We start from the raw sequence: 15,381 nt of genomic DNA on the forward strand, positions 1-15,381 counted from the left end.
CAAGGTTTACCATTTTATTAGGTGCTGAAAATGCACAATCATTTATTATAGGCCTCTCAGTGCAACCCTTTTTCAGGTTGAGCAGACTGTATGTGGTGTATTCACAGGCAGATTTCCAGTAAGTCACATTTCAAGTTTTCCAGATGATCAGAGTCAAGCAGACGTTGGCAGACCCTTAGCATCTCTCTCTTTGGCTTCTATTACAAAACATAGAAAACAGACATAAGGAAGATGGTAAAATAGTAATAAGATTATAGATATTATCACTCAAATCACAATTATTTAATTAAGAATCATGAAGACCAGCAGATGACACATTCTGAAGATAGAACGTTTATAGGGTCAACTCAAAAGGACTTAGCAACAATATATTACCGTATATATATATATATTAATATAGTGCACAAGAGTAAGGCAAATTGCACCTGAAAAATCCGGGACATTGTGTCAAAACATCTGAGAATAAAACAATGAGTGTGCCAAAGAAGATACGAGCTTATAGTGTATTGATGTGACTAAAAGTAATTGCTATTAAATTTTTCATCCCAAAATGTAAAGAAATTCTGTGAAAAGTAATCTCCCAACCCACCCACAAGTAAAAACAGCATTGGGTAGGACGCTTTATATGTTTTCCAGATGTAACTCTCCTGTTCCTAACCATCTTTCACTTTAGAGTAAATTACATTTTTAGCTTTAGATATGTAAATCTAAGTACAGGCAGTCCCCTACTTAAGAACACTCGACTTACATACGACCCCTAGTTACAAGCGGACCTCTGGATATTGGTAATTTATTGTACCTTAGTCCTAGACTACAATGATTAGCTGTTATCAAATGTATCTGTAATGAAGCTTTAGTGTTAATATTGATTCTTATGACAACCCAACATTTTTAAAATCCAATTGTCGCAGAGACCAAAAAAGTTCTGGCTGGGATTACAATGATAAAATATACAGTTCCGACTTACATACAAATTCAACTTAAGAACAAACCTACAGACCCTATCTTGTATGTAACCCGGGGACTGCCTGTACAGAATGCCTGGATTTATTAACCATGATTGTGTATGAATTTGCATGCATTTGGAAGGTTCATATTTCCGCTATTGATAGTAAAAATAGAATAGCACAATAAGCCATATTTTTTTTACTTTTATGGATGGTCCATAATTGGGCCTTCTGTCCACTTTTGTTTTAGTTTAGAGGGGTTGTTCACTTTCAGGCAATAACTGATATTGTATGTATAATGAAAAGTTTTACAATTTTCCAATATCCTTTCTGTATGAATTCCACACTGTTTTCTAGGTCTTTGATGAATGTCATTCAACAGGAAGCTTCACTGTGTACTTCCTATGGATAGGAATCGTCATGTGATGTCGACCCATGCAAGACCCATTTTAAAGCTTTACTTACTGTCTGAGATATAACAAGCTGTGCTCCTGTGTGACATCACCAATGAAGCTTCCAGTTTAATGACAGCAAGCAGAGATCAAGGAAACCGCAAGGAATTGATACAGAAAAAATAATGAAAATTCTTATAATATAAGCATATAACATCTATTTTCTGAAAGTGGACAACACCTTTATGGACAGCTTAGAGGAAATGTACCATCAAAATCAAGTATGATTAAAAAGGGGCACCGTGAAAGTTAAGATCCAGAAACCGCGTAATCTTCTTATATTTGTTACCCATTGTCTCTTTAATTTTTATATCAACTTTTAAAATTATGCTAATGAGTCAGAAGCGTTCTTGGGGGTGTTTGCAGTACCCCTCCGCGCTTTAGCTTCACAGGGTGTTATAGTGTGCGGCAGCACTCCCCCCCCCCCCCTTCCACTGTATGCAGAAACTTCCACTGCTATTGTGAGATTATATCAGGCAGAGGGAGGGGGAAGTGCTGAGGGAGCAGGGGCAAACTGCAGCACATAGGGGCTCTGGCAACAACCTCAGGGGCTCTTCAGGCTCATTAGAATAAATTTGATCAAGTTGATTTAAGAAGCAATGAGGCCATGGATAAACAATACTGTGGACACGCCCTTTTTCAGTGGATTTGGAAAATAGTGTAAAAATGGTCTAAAACTTTCAGTAAACGTGGCCAAGGGCATTTCAGGTGCAGATTACTCCAGTTTTCTGGCGTAAACAGATCTCCCCCATTGTTTTTTGTCTATCGTCTGTCTCATTCAAGTATTCTTGGTATATTACACACATATGTTGAGCAGGTCACAAAACTGCTGTTTATTCTATCCCCTGTGGCCTAAAGACTTACCGGCCGTGTGGCGCATTCCACGGTGCAAGGCATCACCTGTCTGAGACATTTTTTGTTCATTTGTATGCAGTGTCAAATTGGTGCCAGCCACTAGAATACAAAATAACAACTAATGACCATTCCAAATCAGAACGTTTATACATTCAATATTAACCAGAAAGGGGAGACTTTATGTTTAAAAGAAAACTTCAGCAGATGTTTGACTTAAAGCTGCTGGGCCCTATACAAAATCTGTACCAGGTTCTGTAACTATAATGTATTGTTTATTGTACTGGTCTATTTGTATGAGCTAGATACACCTCATAGACCTCTTAAGGGTGTCAGGTCCAGGTGCAAAAGCACCCTTTGCACCACCAATTTATGTCCCCGTTTTTCAGCACATGATGCATGTGGCTGCAGAACTGACATTTTCAGAATAATGTACTACATAAAAATCTCTCTTACCAGAATTTGTTGTATCAGCGGAGTCACAAGACTGCATCCTTCGAGAGCGTTGTGGCTTTAGAGGTGGCCGTCGGACTGGGGGTACATTATCTGATGACAAAGAAAGGAGTATATTGAGTTATATAACTGAGGATCATAGACAGAAGGAGGCAAGAAGGACCTGAGGAGTGATTATTGACAGCAAACAGTAAAGAGTCAACTGAATGGTTTGAGAACATTAGAATTAAAAACACATGCAGAATGGAGAAATAAACATCAGGAACATCAGATAGAACAAAGCGTGCAGTTATAAACAGAAATGTGAAAAAGCGAAAACAGATGCAGCTAGAAAATATAGACCCTAGGGTCTATGTGGTGAGTGAGAGGGTACTGTATGGTGTAAAGTGTTTGCAGTTGAGCACTGGGCAGTTCCCACCTCCCACTGGGGGGGCCGCCTCTTTCCCAGGTTCTCTGATTCGTGGTTTGGGCACTGGGAGTTCCTTCCTCGTCTCTTCTGAAAATTCGGTCTCGCCGTGCCCCCCCCCACAAGATACTTTCCTACCTCGCGGGGCAGCAACTGGCCGCAGTTCTGCCGAAGGGGGGCAGGAATCAGTAAGACCCCCCTGGAAAAACAAGGGAGGGGAAGGTGAATTGGGTGTAAACAGTCTATGTTACCCTGTTATATCAGGACAAATAGAGTTGGTCTGCAAAGACCATATCCTTAGGTTCATTTCTACCAGTACGTCATTGTCGTAAGGGGCATTAAGATTAGCAGCTGTGGGGCAATAAAGAAGACTCTGCTTTACAATTGGCTGACATTAAAGCCAACATCTACAGCTAACAGCCTTGTACATTTTGCTGTTTCCTCTATCAACAATTCCGAAAGGATGTATAAGATATATGCTTCAAACCACCTTAATCATTTCCACACCATACACAAAATTTAATTCTTAACCTAAAACCAACCAATATTCATAAAGTGGTAAAATAAATAATTTTATAGCGCTATTGTTCTACTCATGTAACAACAGAAAGAAGCTTAACTTACCAAGTAAATTATACACATATTACTACATATATAACACAAAGTCACAGAACTGGGTTTTTACAGATTACCACACAACTTTCACCATCGAAAACCAGCATATAAATGTGTTGTACAGTTCATCCTGCAATGTGTTTATAGGCTGTCTTTAAAATATTCAGTTTTCTCAGAACATTATACAATATGAATGTGATGTTGGGCATTGCAAAGGTTTTAAGCCTTTGTCTGGGCCAATGATGTCCTACACCATGTATTGTGTGATTCTCAATGCATTTCTCAAAGGGAGCAGTCAATCGACATTGAATTGCCTTCATATTATTTTATCTTATCTGTCCTTATTTCTGTGATACGAAATCTATTCACATATTTACTCTCACTATGGTATCCCCTAGTGAGTCTGGTTCTTAAAAGCTATGAATGTGGCATTACCTCTTCTCTTGATAAATTCTTCTGATTGTTTCTGTCTCCATTGGAGAAACAAGGTTGTCTGTCCTCAAACGTAGCACCCTCCTCTGAGAGACAGAGAGAGAGAGCGAGAGACAGAGAGAGAAGGGACAGGAAGGTGTAGGGAATACGAGGGACAAAGCCGAAAACACATAGAAAGCACACATAATAGGGGGAAATTGAGTAGAGTACCAGAAAAAAGACAAAGAGCCAGCATGGATTGAATTGCTTATGAGATAGAAAGATCAGAGATATGAAGTGTAACATGTGGAATGTAAGATATAGAAAAACCAAGGGTCAGATAAGATGAGACTAAGTAAATACTTACCCCCATCCCCAGAGGAACGTCTTCTGTCATCTGGTAGACAATTAGTTCCTCCTGCTGATTCCATCTGAAATCAAAGTGCATCATTTCAGTGTAACAGCAGCAAATTACCATATTATAATCAGTACATTTAGTACATTAGTTACAAATGGCAGGTACGGAACCGCGTCTAATCCACGTACCTCCTTCCATGCCCGAACTCCATCCATTCCAGGAAGGGGAACTCCTCGTACTCTTGCAGGCTGCACTTCTTCCCGTGGCTGTTCACAAGACTAACAAAAAAAATTAAAGCAATATTTCATTGTTTCACAGTGTGGTCTTTCTGTTATTGTTCACTAATTTTTTGTTAGTTCTTTTATTTACTAATGTTGTAATGACCACTTACTGGTGTCCCTCTGCCTGGCAACCCCCTCACTCCTCCCATACTGTGTAGTTCAGCACCATTGCTGACTGGTGCTCCATTAGTAATTGGAAAGTTCTCCAGTTTTATGTGATCTGAAGGTTCAGGACCAGGAGAAGGTGGAGGCACAGCTCTCCCTCTGTCTCTTTCTCTCTTTGGGGTCCGACTTCTGCGGAAATGGAACAAGCTCCTACGCCTTCTTTTGGGTGGGGCATCTGTATCACTTTGTGCAGCTGAAGATACACTGATGAACACATAATGGTTAAAGTTTCATTACATGATAAGATAGTTACATTTGTTTGTGTAATTTGTGTAAAGTTAATCATACCTATTTGATTGTGTTAATACTGTCCGATGGAAAAATTCATCCAGACCTTCATCTATAACAGGATCAGGGCGTTCTGAGTCAGATGCAGGACCTCGAGCCTCAGAAATGAATAAAAATAGTCATGTACCCTATTAATAATTAGCCAATAAAATGAAGGTAAATTTATCATCATACTCACCTTGCCTCCTCCCGGTGCTCTGCGTGACTGTTGTTTCGGCCTGTCCCGGGTCTGGTGCTGCAGCTTACTCCCTTCTGTGGGTAGTTCAGAAAGACCTTCTAGAGATACGCTTAGAGAGCGAGAGAGCTGACTGCTAGCAGATGAGGAGAGCGCGGGTGGAGAACTGAGTTCACGGGAGCCAGGGGAACCCAAATCTAGGGCCTTGGGGCTTAATTCCTGCTCACTCACACCTACCAAATGAGGGGCATATGGATCCAGTTAATATTATTATATTATAATATGTTATACGTTAATACGTTGTTTGAAGCCATAAGAGAAAAGTTAAGGGATGTTTTCCACAAAGCATACAGAATGAAGAAGAAAAAGTTGAAGTTGTGCATGAACTTGAGAAAATAGAAAGTATGAGAGATCTCACTGATAAACGCAGACACCGGACGGATTTTCCTGCCTTGAAGACGTTTCTTTATTACCATGGTATCCTGTAGACAGAATACATCAATGAATATAAGATCAGTATTATACCAGTAATTTGAGGTGGTTAGATCTCATCATGCAAATAAAAGTGACCCTTTGATTTTTGCTCTAATACAGTTACAAGGGCAAGGGGCTAAAAATATACAGGTGTATTTCTACCTGTTCTGAACCAAATATATCATCAACTTGATTTGTATTTTGATACTTTTTCAGTTCACCTGTTCACTTCTAAATTATCGAAGCATATGACATCAGGGAATAATGTTCTTTATTAGGAGCAGTTTTCTGACCCTATACTATTAGTAAACTATCTAAGGGATAGGTTATTAAAGGGGTTGTCTGACTGTTTACAAAATCCTGCAGACAGGCTGGGGAGGGATTTTTAAAAAACAAAGCTGTACTCACCTCCATCGCTCCTGCTGTCCCACGCCGCCATCTCTCCAGGCCGCGCTGCGCTGAATTCAGCTTCTGACCGGCCACGCCCACCTGTCCCCATTCCCAGCACTGTATAATGCGCTGAGATATGGAGATAGCCACCGATAACTCAGCGCAGCTTCCTGAGCGACGGCGGTGCGGGACACCGGGAGTGTGAGTGCAGCTTTGTTTTTTTAAATCCTCCGCAGCCCATCTGCAGAATTTTGAAAACAGTTGGACAACCCTTTTAAAAGTTGATTGTGTGTGTTTAATACTGGGCACCTCTACCCGATAAGGGTTTTGATACTACGGATGGAGCAGGAAACAGACAGCTCCAACCGACCCCTTGTCGCTCCATAAGAGTAATGGAGCAGACGGCCACTCATGATCGTTCTACTCTATTAATCTCTATGGAGCTGACGGAAATTGCTGAGCGCTACATGACCCATGGCTCCTCCAGGCAGTAGAGGAAAGTTTGGGTAAGTAAAATATGGCAACAAATTTTATGCAGCTTCTGTCCCTCTTTAACATTTCCAAAAGTGGGGAGGTATATATAGACCACCAACAAATACACTGTATTAAACAAAAAATAAATGACCCCGTGTCATACAAACCTATGACATATCAAACAAGTCCCTGTGACTTACAATGCTGGAATACATCTCTCCTTCATGTGTCTCCTGTTTATTCCTGGGTGGTGTCTGTGGGAGATATCCCAAAATCCTTTGCTCTTCCTCCATAAGAGCCTGCAGCTGAGATCTATGACGGGCCTGCCAGGTTTATGAAATAAACATACATGTAATTTACTATTGTGAAATGAAGTTAGTGTCTATAGCACTAACATTGGATAATGGATGATAGAGATAATAGACATTAAACGTATAATGCATCTTGCTTTCTCACATGAGGAAAGATAAGAAACAATAAAGACCATAATATGGCAAATACAATGAGCATGGTCATGTTTCTATACTACCTCAGTATTTGCAACTTTGCAGTAAGTCATGCACATATAGGGGAGATTTATCATTAGTCCTATGTAGCTTCTTGGGTATAATTGTTGCAAATTTTTGTGCAAACATCATTTTATGCTGGGTTTTTTAGCGAGAAAAAAACACAAATCTAAAGTCACACAATGTCGGAAAAAATACATCACAGAGTGTGCAACGCCATGCAACACTACATTTATCAACTGAGAATTTTCAAAAGAACGCAAATGTAATCACAAAAGTACACCACACAGGAGGTGGTTATGTGGGTCCATTGCTCCTACAGTTTTTGCTCAATTTTAAAGTTTTTCCTCAATTTTATGTTTGAGGTATCTGAGAATTTCCTGTGCAAAAACATCGCAAAACGGCAGAAATTGAGCAGATGTTAAACATATGTGCGACTGGTGCAGTCTATTCTCATAGAGAACACATATCAGAAGGCATTTAACACTGCACATACACCAGACTATAAATCCTACAGTTGGAAACCTGCCAGTCTAACACATAGACAACTGCTCAAAATCCTGCCTAATGATAAATCTCCCCTATAATGTGCTATTCCTGCTATTTATTGTATACTGTATTTATGTGTCTCTTTGGTCAGACTACACTTTGTGTAGTCTAATCTTGCAGTCATACTCCATGTCATCTCTCTTCTACTTACATTCAGTAGTTTAGCAAGAAGTAAAGTACAGTACAGTAGGTATGGAATGTATTCACTCTTTGTTTCATTGCAGCCAATTGGTAAAATTAAAAACGCTCTGTTTTTGTTCATTTATGTACACTCTGCACACCATCTTTACAGATAAAAGAACAGAAATGTAGATATTTTTTCTACTTTATTAAACAAGAATTTGGGAATCCTCTGCCATTCTTCCTTGCAGATCCTCTCCAGTTCCATTAGGTTGGGTGGTGAATGTTCGTAGAGGCCATTTCAAGTCTCTCTGTGTTTAGTTGGTCTGAAGCCACTGTTATTTTATCTGTGTGCTTAGGGTCATTGTCTTGTTGGAAAGTGAACCTTTGGCCCAGTCTGAGGTCCAGAGCATTGTGGAAGAGGTTTCCATCCAGGTTATCTCTGTACTTGTCTGCATTCATCTTTTCTTCAATTGCAACCAGTTGTCATGTCCCTGCAGCTGAACAATGCCCCAACCCCTCTTTTGTAACCTTGGCCAGATCTGTGCCTTGCCAGAATCCTGTTTCTGAGCTCCTTTGGCAGTTCCTTAGACCTCATGATTCCCATGTGTTCTGACATGCACTGTGAGCTGTGCAGTCTTATATAGACATGTGTCTGCCTTGCTTATCAAGTCCAAACAGTTTAAATAAACACAGCTGGACTCCAATGAAGCAGTAGAACCGTATTAAGGAGGATCAGAAGAAAATGGACAGCATGTGCGTTAAATATGAATGTAACAGCAAAGGGTCTGAATACTTCTGACATGTGATATTTCAGCTTTTCTTGTTTAATAACTTAGCAAAATATCTACATTTCTGTTTTTTTTCTGTCAAGATAGGGTGCAGAGTGTATATTACTGAGCTAAAATGAACTTACCAATTGGCTGCAATGAAACAAAGAGTGAAAGATTTAAATGGGTCTAAATACTTTCCCTACCCACTGTATGTGCTAGTTCACATAGAAAATCCATAAATTCATGCGAAAATCCCTCTCCCATCGATTGTAAAATATTGGGCCTTTTTTAGCAAGCAAATTTGTTTGGGTACTGAAAAGAAGACAATTCCCCTATTCTAAGCAGAATTTACGTGGATTGCACGAGAAATATTCGGCATGTCAGTCAAAATCCACAATAGAAAGGCCACCCGTGAGTTCTGAAAATGTATTTTTACTTAAACTATGACCGACCAATTATAAAATGCTGACATTTTAGTTGCGGGTTATGCTATCCTATCCAATTATGGACTTCTTATTATGTATATTTACCAGCTTTCTATGTGTCCTTTGCATTTCCTGTAGAACTTGCTCCAAAACAGAATTACTAAGGCGTGTCATGAGGGAGAGTTGTCCAGCCCTGGAATTACAGCATAGACATAATTTAACAATAAAACACAATTTTCTGTAGTTCTTGTTCTGTCTTCTTATGCTTCTATGGGTGATATGTGCCAGAGTTGGGGACGGGGGAGGTTACATTTAGGGCAAACAGTGGTGCATATTGTATTGTATAAGTTTCTACGACAGGAAACACATTTAAAGTGAATCTTTCAGCAGCGTTGGCCATACAAAGCTATAGACAGTATTAGGTATTGGCTCTGGAGATTTGTGCGGCCATACATTTGTATGTGATTTTAGTGACAGCACGACTGTGAGAAATGCATGTCTATTCCATGATTGTAGCTGGATTCAGAGAACTGGTGTGTGAGATTTCTTTACTGTACTACTGCACAGCCCCCATCCTGCTGTAGCATGCTTCTGTTTGAATACTAAAACAGTTACTCATGGGGTTTAGACCTGGTACCATCCTGGCATACATGTAATGCTCAATTCAGTCATTGGGAATAGAAGGAATTGAGTAGAAACCACCGAGGCTCCAATAAGCAACAAAAATGAGCAGATATTGCTTCCTTTATTTTCTTTAACTCAGTCCAAAATGTTTAATTCAATGAAATTTAATAATATATTCCAGAGAGAATCTTCTCTTTAGAATAGAAGAAAAAAATAAAACTGCTAACAGCATCTCATACAAAAAGGGAACAAATTTAATTAGAATCAAATTTATACGCCACACAGGGATTTCACACACTCAAATTTCAACTGCACTGCATAATGTCCAAGGCAGTAATGACTGATTTTCTAAAATGCCTATTTATAAGTAAACTTATGGATTCCGGAACAAAAGTTGCAATGAGAAGGAATTGGGCTATTTAAAATATTTTTTTTTTAAATGAACTATTAGTTAAATACTTCACTTATGAAAAAAAGGAAAGGAGGATGCATATATCCAATAAAGACATTACGTATATACTCGAGTATAAGCCGACTCAAGTATAACCTGAGGCCCCTAATTTTACCCCCAGTATATAGCCTGCCCCTAATAATATCCCCCAGTATATAGCCAGCCCCCTGCCCCAGTATATAGCCTGCCCCAGCCTATAGCCAGCAGAGGGAGAAGCCAGAAAGGTGAGTTTTGATATAATTTTTTTTACTCAAGTATAAGCCAAGTTTGGGGTTTCAGCAGATTATTTGTGCAGAAAAACTAGGCTTATACCTGAGTATATATGGTAGATTTTATTATTGATCACAAAAGTAAATAAAAACCATTAAAAAAAAGTCCAAAATGGGACTTCAAAACATATACAGACATGAATGCAAGATTGACTGGGCAAAGATGTTATATAGGGGGTCATTTACTAAGGGCCCGATTCCCCTTTTTCTCGGCGTGTTACCCGAATATTTCCGATTTGCGCCGATTTCCCCTGAATTGCCCCGGGATTTTGGGGCATGCGATCGGATTGTGGCATGCACGCGACGGAAATCGGGGGGCGTGGCCAAACAAAAACCCGACGGATTCGGAAAAACCGCCGCATTTAAAACAAAAAATCTGTCGCGGAGCTTGCACTTACCTTCACTCAGCCCGAGCCGGTGAACTCCAGCGCATTCCGATGCTTTTCAGCGCAACAGCACCACGGCCGGACCCGAATCCAGGGCAGAGAACGTGCCGCTGGATCGCGAATGGACCGGGTAAGTAAATCTGCCGCATAGTGTGCCTTGATAAACAAATAGCAGTAGGCTGTATAGACTACACTGGATATCAATATATCTCATGATGCATAACCCAGTAAATAAAGAAATAGTTTACAAATTCATACAAGTATCAGTAGCAACACTAGGGGATACATGGTAAAGTGCCCAGTGCTGCAATTGATGTTGTAGAAAAAAGATATACAAATGCACGCTAAGGGAATAAGGTAACATATTACTAGTCCTGGTTCATGTCCGACGCGTATTGCCTACCAAGTAGGCTTCATCACGGGTAAAAAGAGTCCAAAATGTTTAATTCAATGAACTGTAATATTATATTCCAGAGAGAATCTTCTCTTTAGAATAGAAGAAAAAAAATAAATCTGCTAACAGCATCTCATACAAAAAGGGAACAAATTTAATTAGAATAAAATTTATACGCCACACAGGGGCCTTACTCAAGTTTCAACTGCACTGCATAATGTCCAAGGCAGTACTAAGGCAGAGATTTTTTTTTAATGCCTATTTATAAGTAAACTTATGGATTTAAGTAAACTTATGGATTTTTTGCGAAAAAGGAATGGGCTATTTAGAAAAATTTTCAGTTAATTTTTAAAAAATGAACTATTAGTTAAATACTTCTAAACCATCCCCGATTTAGTGGGGCAGTTGCAAATTTTCATATTTACGGGAGATATACCCAGTGGCGTAACTTGAAGTTCATGGTCCCCAGTGCAAAGTCTGTGCCTCCGACTTTGATGTTTTGTTTATAGTACTAGTTTTCTCATATGATAAAGTGACACTTTATGGGCCCCCTAAGCTACTTTGGCCCGGTTGCGACCGTACTATCTGCAACCCCTCAATTTACGCCCCTGGGTATACCCCAGGGTTCAACAAAGTTGAATGTAATGGAAAAGCAGAGAGCTGTCGGCTTCCCACTCCACCATTGAGTCTAAATTGCTGTACGTGGCATAGGCGGACAGACGCTATGTGATGACATCATTGCACCTGGAGTGGTAGTGAAGGCAGAGGGGCTTCTGTGGGGGAACCAGGAGAGATGATTTTCTTATGGAGTACTTAACATGAAAGAGAGCAATATCGAGATCAGTGCCTTATAAATGGGGGCATATTATTTTGTTACTCTTTCAACTTTCAACAGACGGTAGGTATGGTATAATCACTTACAGTATGTGTAATCTTTGAAACAAATTCTATCCTGCTAGTAAAGTATAATGTTTATCCCTTAAATTCTTACAGTTTCTGTATTTAGGACAGTTTTTCTAAATCACATGTATGTTTTTCTTTGATCTCCCCTTCCAGTCAGTTCTCTCAGTCACCTACCTCAGTTTGTTATGTATTTCACTCCCCACCTGCCTCAACATATCGCGGATATGGGGGGGACTGAGCCCATGCTGTTCTCGCAGTCTGCAGAGCATTGCTCCTCCACGCTGTGCATCTCGTGCTGCTCCAGGGAAAAGATCCTGAGTAGCCTCCCACATTGTGTCTGCAATGTTCTAAGTAAGTAAAAAAAAATTATCAAAACTGATTCTAATCAACAAAAACTACTCTATTCTGCTAAGACAGACTGTGCAGTAGAAAATCTTGATGCAGAGTATTTACAGTGGATGGTCTAATCCCCTTACATAGCTGAATTATAATATAATGCTTAGGAGGCATTTCAGATACACTGCTCACTGCAGGAGGAAGGCACAGAAAAGCTGCTTTACTTTTTGAAGTATATTAAAAAGTTTACCATTATCACCAGATTTTTTTTAAATAAAAAACAGCTTCAAAGGTTTAGTTACACTATAAAAGTACTTTTGCAAAATGTTAACACTTTTATTGGAAATCTACCATCAAAATCCATCATGATAAACCAGAGACACTTACTCATAGATCCAGGCACCGTGACTGTAGTAATCTTTTTATATGTGTTATCCATGGCATCCTTCCTTTTAAACTTCCAAGATTATGCTAATGAGCGGGAGGGGTTCTCAGGGTGTTACCAGAAGCGCTCTGTGCTGTAGCTACACAAGATGTTTCACTCACCCTCCACCCTGCTCCCTCTGCACTTATCCCTATTACCCTCCCACTTCCTGCTGTTATCTCAGCAGCAGTGATCAGAGAGTGGTAAATGGAAGTGCTTTTTCACTGCTTTTGCAGCTACGGCACGGCGGGGCTCTGATAACACCACCAGAGCCCTTCTGACTTATTAGCATAATGTTGAATTACAAAGGAAGGAGGCCATGAATAACAAATATAAAAAGATTGCAACAGCCATGGTGCTTAGGTTTATGAGTATCCCTGGTTTATCATTTTGATGATTTAGAGTGTGAGTAGATAAGAAACAACACTATTTCACAGTACGACCATGTGTTTGAGCTCATAGAAAGATATGGGGATGTGTGCCAGTTGTTGAAATAATGGCTAGCACACAAAATGTACATTTGTTAATAGCAATTTGTTGATCCAGTGATCCTTTAGTTCATACTAAGCCCTACACTCCGGAGAGACTGACCCCCATAGATGAGCAAGTACTGGACTTAGTTTCAGACCCATAGAATCTATAGTTAAAAGATTCAGAATATATGGATGAATATGGAAATTAATACAAATGAAGTAAAGTTATTGCTTTTGGTCAATCTGGTAGAAAATAAAGTCAACCAACTTACTTTTTGCACCAGACTGCTGTGACCTTTGCACCATACTGGCATAGAAGCCATGACTTAGTGGCAATTCCCGATGTAGAGACCTGCGACTCATTCCACCTCTACACCACTTGGGCAGGGAGGGGGCAGCGAAGTGGGCCAATGCAGGCTATAGCGCATTTCTATGCCAGGTTGGACCTGGTGTAGAACTGTGCCAGCCACCCAAACCACCTGATATGGAGTATCACTAAAGGGTCTCTTGAACCAAGATCAACAGATTGTGTGCACCTGCTTATTTGCTATTTCATTTGGTTTCTTTTAACTTTGATATGTGATGTTGGCATCTTGAAGCATATTGAAAGCTTTGGTATATTCTAAAACTTACCAATAGGTTAACAGGCTTAGTATTCATCTTGTCTAACATGTTTGATACAAGAATGTTAGATAATCCCATTGGGGACAAATACTAATGCAAGTGTTGGCACTATACATTCAAGATGAAACTAACATCAAGGAAACAGATCTCATTAAACTAATTACCTGCAATTCCCTGTCCACTGCCCGAGAAAGTTCATATGAGACTGTCTCAAGAAGTCTCTGAGCAGGGCCAGAAGGAGACAGCCAGCTGCCTGCTTCCAGAAGACGTGGTAATAACTAAAGGAAGGAAGAGCATTTGCATAATAATCTGTGAAGAAAATTTTACAATAAAGCCTAGAAATGAACATAATATGTAAGGTCTATTCTTGTATATCAGTGCATTACACAGGTCACAACTATCCCCCACCTCTCCCAGCCTTATCCTCAATAGAAGTTGTGTAGGGTAAATAACTCATTGGGGGTTACAAGGCACTGCACACTTTGAGCAGACTCATCGGCACTGAGAATTCCTTCCAGAACTTCAAAGGGTATATGGCCAATAACTTCATATGTCACTTATGGAATTATGGGCCACCCTTGCTAGATGCCAAATACATTTTTGAGATTGAGGTGAATGCACACCTGGATCTCAATCTATTCTGCAGGCCTTGGATGAGGAGATATGTTGAACTCTCAATGGGAGCATAGATAGTGGGTTATGTTCAAAGATACTAGTGCTCCAGACGCGTCTGATGGCACTGTAACAATAGTACTATGATCTACCATTGATAAGTTAGAATTCATCAGACGTCCTGATCTGGTCCATGTAGGAGGTATATTGGTACTCTTAAGGGGTCAAGAACGTCACACTTCCTTATATTGGCTATACATACAAGAAAACTGTCTCCTCGTTCAGCTGACAGCTGTGTCATGACTATATGGGAAGGAGCCAGTTTCCAGGTACTGTATCGCTGATGTCAACATATCGCTCAAGGTACAAAAGAAAATGACCAGTTGAAATCCAATTGCTGCTCTTTCGCATTCCCAGAATCTCAAAGGACTTTGGATTTTTCCATACTTTTTATGGCGACTCCACTGTGCAATAAATGGTATATAATAAATTATGAGTGCTTGGTTACTTAAGTGTGGGGAAATAAGAAATTAATTCCTTTCATCCAGTCTGTGAATGTTGCTCGGAGCCAGCCCCCAGTGTTAATGGTTCCATGGATGACAGCATGGCAGGAGGCCTGATGTCTTTCCCAGCTTTGCCTTGACAAGTATAAAGCACCCAGGATTTTTATGGGTAATCAAAACATTGGTTCATGGGTTCTACCCAAGCCCTTTCAGCACTTTATATACGGTAGTTCATTGTTGTAGAATCCTGTATGCAGAACATATGAAG

The 15,381-nt window shown here is 39.9% G+C and overlaps 1 protein-coding gene across 5 annotated transcripts in view; it reads right to left on the reverse strand.

Moving 5' to 3' along the window:
• CARMIL3 (capping protein regulator and myosin 1 linker 3) overlaps window positions 1-15,381 on the reverse strand; it is a 63,329-nt gene continuing 47,948 nt past the window's right edge. The window contains exons 26-41 of one of the 5 annotated variants that reach the window (XM_072150607.1): window positions 14,163-14,276; window positions 12,316-12,488; window positions 9,220-9,307; window positions 6,942-7,064; window positions 5,822-5,885; window positions 5,407-5,480; window positions 5,229-5,326; window positions 4,886-5,144; window positions 4,683-4,772; window positions 4,504-4,567; window positions 4,161-4,243; window positions 3,123-3,309; window positions 2,708-2,797; window positions 2,264-2,353; window positions 1,413-1,460; window positions 1-197 (exon numbers count right to left, since the gene is read on the reverse strand). In XM_072150607.1, coding sequence (XP_072006708.1) covers window positions 154-197; window positions 1,413-1,460; window positions 2,264-2,353; window positions 2,708-2,797; window positions 3,123-3,309; window positions 4,161-4,243; window positions 4,504-4,567; window positions 4,683-4,772; window positions 4,886-5,144; window positions 5,229-5,326; window positions 5,407-5,480; window positions 5,822-5,885; window positions 6,942-7,064; window positions 9,220-9,307; window positions 12,316-12,488; window positions 14,163-14,276 — 1,689 coding nt within the window. In that variant the 3' untranslated portion in view covers window positions 1-153. Of the gene's footprint in view, window positions 198-1,412; window positions 1,461-2,263; window positions 2,354-2,707; window positions 2,798-3,122; window positions 3,310-4,160; window positions 4,244-4,503; window positions 4,568-4,682; window positions 4,773-4,885; window positions 5,145-5,228; window positions 5,327-5,406; window positions 5,637-5,821; window positions 5,886-6,941; window positions 7,065-9,219; window positions 9,308-12,315; window positions 12,489-14,162; window positions 14,277-15,381 lie in introns of those variants that run through there. The other 4 variants (XM_072150597.1, XM_072150602.1, XM_072150612.1 and 1 more) reach the window with 4 other exon arrangements.

Source organism: Engystomops pustulosus, chromosome 1, assembly GCF_040894005.1.
Source record: "Engystomops pustulosus chromosome 1, aEngPut4.maternal, whole genome shotgun sequence".
Lineage (NCBI taxonomy): Eukaryota > Metazoa > Chordata > Amphibia > Anura > Leptodactylidae > Engystomops > Engystomops pustulosus.